Below are 5,087 nucleotides of genomic sequence, written 5' to 3' on the forward strand. Positions count from 1 at the left end.
GGCAAATCTTTAATTCCAGTTTTGATCCACAATGGATTAATCCTTATCTTACTAGATTAAGGAATACGATGGGAAAAAAACATATCAGATATATAAAGTTTACAAACACAAAATTCTAGCTTTCCAAATTGCAACGTTGGCTCGTTCTTCACTCCAACGAAAGCAGTCAAGTCCAAACATAGACAGGATTGTAGGAGGCAATTCTTCCCTTCATAATAATTCTCGTTGCCAACAAGTAAAGGAGCAATTGATTAAAATTAGCCTATGCCTCACAAGGACAACGAGTTTGAATTTGCTGACCAACGTGAGAATTGACGACTTCATTATTAGTGGAATATGTAGTTCCTTCTACAAATCCTTGAGATTCGGGGATTTCCATCTAAACTTTTGCTTAGTTTTAAAAAATCAACATAAAAAATACAAAAAAAATAAGTCATAGTTCTTAATATAAAAATGGCAATGCCATGGGAATGGAAATTGGAATAATCGCTGTTGAAAGCACCGTTAAGTCCACAGGAAAACAAATGAATAACACAACACGACGAACTGAGGCGATAGTTCTTATGAGAGCAACACTTAAATGTGGAGATCGGAGGGACCTAGACGCCTATACCCGGGTTCATGTAAAATTCTTTGCATGACGGATCTCAAAAATATCCACCCGGTTTTTTCTACTCGAGGGAGAAGCTCACAATATCATTCAAGCACAACAATGGAACTCACAAAGGGCTGGCTGGCTCTTATCTTGATGAAGAGCGAAATTCACATAGAGATGATTTAACAAAAAGTTGAAGAATTAATTTACAAGAATAGGATTTGCCCATTCTCACTCTCTTTTCCAAAGAATAAATACGGCAATGAAATGCTATGCCTATTTGCTCTGGCACTTTCATTTCTGTTTTGCAGTTCTCCAAGAGTTTCAAGTAAGAAGGCAATAATCCGCAAAAAGGAACACTTAATAAAGGTATGTAAACAAGCAACAAAAAAATTAATAAATAAATAAAGAAGCAAGTATACCTCAAAAAACCCTCATGGATTATGAACAAAATGAATGCAGTGTAAACAATGGGAACCATGTTTGTTGTTCGAGAAATTTACCATCAGCTTCTGAACCAGTCTTTTTCTTATATTTTGCAAGCAAATGTGCACATACTCACAGATAGAGGTACAAAGAGATATAGACAGTTTAGTTTGGTGTTTCACCAGCAGGGCCAGGTCGTGCATTCAACAAAGGTTGCAGAGCTTTGACTACAATGCTCATGTTTGGTCTGAAATCAGCTTCGTATTGCACACACAATGCAGCAACAGCAGCCAACTGTAATAAAACCAAGCACCATGGTGTTATACACTAACGTTGGTATAGTCATGTAAACGGACAATGACCAATGGCAGTGTCATGAGGTTCCTACAAAGGTTTCCTCATTCTCCATACACGTAATTGCTTTTAGCTTCTGAAACGAGAACACTATAGAGATGAAGCCATTGCATTCCTATTGATGCAATAAAGTTTAAGATTCAACTAGTAGCTTCATGCATACAAACTTCTAACTACAGAGGAGAAAAGAATCCACAGCTATGTTTTGTAAGCTACTTTTGATTAGTTTTCTAATATGTAGGTATATATTTCAAATGAGTGTGTACTGCAATAACATGGTACCAGAAACAGTACACGACACCTCAGCAAGGAATATTGCATAATATGAAAAACAAGGAAACCTATAGTAAAACACATTGAGCACCTTAGCAACAGCTTTGGGGGGGTATTCTCCTCCTAGTCTTGCATCTACACACTGCCTGACTTTATCCTCACTGAGTTTTGGAGTAGCCTGAAACACATCAATTACTGGGATCAGCTAGCTGGCCTATACATTCTAAGTTTTGGGCAAGGGGAGACTTACCCAAGTAACTAGGCTCTGCTGCCCACGTGGTAATGTATGATCAACGGGTTTTCTTCCTGTCAAAAGCTCCAGAAGGACAACACCAAAACTGTATACATCACTCTTAGCATTCAATTGCCCAGTCATTGCATATCTGCAATTGTAATTTATAAGTGGACTGATCATTGTATAAAGCAGGCAAAGTAAATTTATTCCAGGACACAATACACAAAACGAACATTTCATTTCTCTACACTGATTATTAGACTCTTATCTGAACCTGAACCACACAAGAAGTCATCGGAATTGGTACTCTTTTCTAGCTATAGTAGAAGGGACATTTTCTATTATTTTTTGGATAATTATTCAGCAATTACGCTCAAAATCAGCAACCCAGAATATTGCTTGGGCTAACATAAAGCATGAGACTCAATCCATATCTAGTGAAACTGAATTGATACGCAGATCTTACTCTGGTGCATGATAACCGAAGGTTCCAAGGACACGAGTGGAATGAAGACGTGCTGCCATGTCAGGGGCCTGATTTGACAAATCAAAATCTGCAATTTTTGCAACATCATCATCAAATATTAGAACATTGCTTGACTTGATATCCCGGTGGATAATGTGAGGATCAGCCTTCTCATGCAAGTACTCAAGCCCTTTTGCAGCCCCTACAGCAATTTTAACTCTCTGTGCCCAGGTCAAAACAGGACCAGGTTTTGCTCCTTTAACACCTTTTCTGCCTGCATGCAAATGACAATGATTAACACAACAATATATTACAAAAGGAGAGTAAAACCAAATCATCTCGCAAGTAGTCATTGCCTGTCATGGCAATGAAAAGAAAACTAACGTTAAAATCCATAATATAGTCATTCATTCATGCATGTATACCATTTTCTAATTCAGCCAATAGAAAAGGAAAACCGTATACCGTGTAGAATATCATGCAGAGACCCATTAGATGCATACTCATAAGCAAGAACACGGGAGTTTCCATCAACACAATAACCAAGCAATTGAACAAAATTGTCATGCTTCAACCGTGAAACCATTGAAACCTGAAAGCATAAAAACCAAACAATTTATGAGATTTGAACAACTTCAATATGCTCATAGTAAGCCTAGGTTGCGCACATACCTGGGCTAAAAATTCATCGTCAGGCTGTTTACTGGCATCTAACTTCTTTATTGCGGCAGTCTGCCCACTTTTAAGAACACCATGATATACTCTTCCATAGGAACCCTCTCCAATCAGAGCATTTTCCCCAAAGTTATCTGTAATTTCTTTTAGTTCATCCACTGGTATAGCAGGAACTTCAATGGGCTGAACTTTAACAGTTTGAGCACCCTGCTTTGCAGTTTCTGAAGCATGATGATTTCCATCGTTTCCTGCACAACACAGTTTATACATTAATTGCATCAAATGCACTTGAAGGTACTTTAAAATCAAACAAATTAACGCAAAAAATTATCATAATATGGAACTTAATTGACTTAACCCCATATTATATGTTTGATCTGATTGAAACATAGCAATGTCACTTAATGATGCATGATTAATTGAGAGTATTTTTGTGAGCTGGGACCACCGTGTAATTATTCCCAGTGAAATTCTCTAGCTTACCTGCTGAATTTTTCACAGCAAACGGCGCTCCACTATCAGTAGTATTGTGCAAGTCATCGCCTTCACAACAGCTGAAACAACTCATGATTCCTCCTGCTGACAACAATCCATATATCCATCAGTTGTACTGGTAAATAGTTCATTTTAATCTTGAATATATAGTCAAGATAACATATAAAAAGCAATAAAAATAAATAAATAAATCAATTCAGAGGTTCATAGCTAGAGGGAGATAGATCATCTGCAACTTCCAACAAGTCAAAGCAACAAAAAATGAAATGAATTTGTACGTCTCGTATGTCCTAATTCCATTGAATAAATGTTAGACTTCGCAATAGCTTGATTTTTGAACCATTAATGGAAAACCTACTCCATTAATCTAATATGATAAAAGACCAAGATGCTATCAGATTATGCAATAACCGTACTCTTATAAATGCTAGGAACCATAAAATTGAATGTTAGTTCTAGCAAAACTATTTGCATCTTATCCGTGATCCGTAATTAACAGAGTAAGTCAAGTGATTCGTGAAAATTTGACACCATAATTCACTGTTGCGGACAAAAAAAAAAAAAACTCAGTTGAGGAAATCAATCGGAACCAAATTAGTTTCCGCCAATGAGAGCAAAAACAGTTCCAGATCGATCTAAAACGAAACCAATTATCACAGGTCGGAATCAATTCCAGTGACAAAAATGCTCATCCATATATATATATCATGACAAAAGCGAAGAGATTACCACACAAAAAAGATAAATAAATAAAGAAGACAGGCAAAGTGACATTGAAGAGTGCGTGATAGATCGGTGAGAACCTGGAATCGAAATAGGGAAGCTGTGCAGCTGAGAAGGAAGAGGATGCAGTTGAAGATCTCGCCGGATATGCGCAGGATAAGGAAGATGGTGCGTAGGATAAAGCGGTGCAGGTGCCTTGACTTGCTTTGAACTGGAATGCTTATTGATTTTGGAATTTTGGTAGTAATTGGTAATGCGCTGTTATTCATGCGGATTCAATTTAGTTCAACTACTAATCTTGATTATGTGCAAGTAAATTAGTAATAAACTGATAAGGCAATAAAAATGCTATGTCTACGCTTAAAAATGGTTATTTAATATATTATATGTAAATATAAATATTATTTATTTTTAATATATATTTTAAATTTTTAATACATTTTTTTTTTTACATATAACTAGTTTTGTGTACATGTAATATTACTGAATGTAATATACATCACTTCATAATTCACAAAAGTATCTTTACTAGTTTTAACTTTTAAGTGAAATTTTAGAAAAAAAAAAGACAAATAAATTTTTAATATTTTGATTCGTAGATATTTAAATTTTTAAAAATTTAAAAATATATTTAAATTTCTAAACTTTTCAAAACTTGAATATATCAATTTTTCTGTTCACTTGAGTCTGTTAAATCTAATAAAAATATTAAAAATGACTCTCGTTGTATTAATTTAGCCAATACGAATGTATATGTGAGAGAATTTTTAAAATGAGATAAATTAAACCTAAAATTAATATGTCTAAATTTTAAAGAAATCAAACACTTAAATATATTTTTTAAA

The 5,087-nt window shown here is 35.0% G+C and overlaps 1 protein-coding gene across 2 annotated transcripts; it reads right to left on the bottom strand.

The window, feature by feature from the left end:
* Positions 1–1,014: 1,014 nt before the first annotated feature.
* LOC112695678 (pto-interacting protein 1) lies at positions 1,015–4,552 on the bottom strand. Of its 2 annotated transcripts, none has more exons than XM_025748116.3 (8): positions 4,323–4,552; positions 3,508–3,600; positions 3,022–3,272; positions 2,815–2,941; positions 2,350–2,623; positions 1,899–2,031; positions 1,740–1,826; positions 1,015–1,315 (listed from the first exon to the last, which is right to left on the bottom strand). In XM_025748116.3, the coding sequence occupies exons 2-8, from the start codon at positions 3,590–3,592 to the stop codon at positions 1,187–1,189; spliced, it is 1,086 nt and encodes a 361-aa protein (XP_025603901.1). In that variant the 5' UTR covers positions 3,593–3,600; positions 4,323–4,552; the 3' UTR covers positions 1,015–1,186. The 2 variants fall into 2 exon arrangements, with proteins under 2 accessions (XP_025603901.1, XP_025603900.1); XM_025748115.3 differs by having other exon boundaries at positions 3,508–3,603.
* Positions 4,553–5,087: the final 535 nt, after the last annotated feature.

The sequence above is a fragment of the Arachis hypogaea genome, chromosome 6 (genome assembly GCF_003086295.3).
Source record: "Arachis hypogaea cultivar Tifrunner chromosome 6, arahy.Tifrunner.gnm2.J5K5, whole genome shotgun sequence".
Classification (NCBI taxonomy): Eukaryota; Viridiplantae; Streptophyta; class Magnoliopsida; order Fabales; family Fabaceae; genus Arachis; species Arachis hypogaea.

Coding starts and splice junctions, on each gene's coding strand:
- LOC112695678 (XM_025748116.3), bottom strand. CDS start 3,592: ATGAGTTGTTTCAGCTGTTGTGAAGGCGATGACTTGCACAATACTACT. Junction 2,942..3,021: donor ACGATGAATTTTTAGCCCAG/GTATGTGCGCAA, acceptor TTATGCTTTCAG/GTTTCAATGGTTTCACGGTT. Junction 2,032..2,349: donor TTCGGTTATCATGCACCAGA/GTAAGATCTGCG, acceptor TTACAATTGCAG/ATATGCAATGACTGGGCAAT.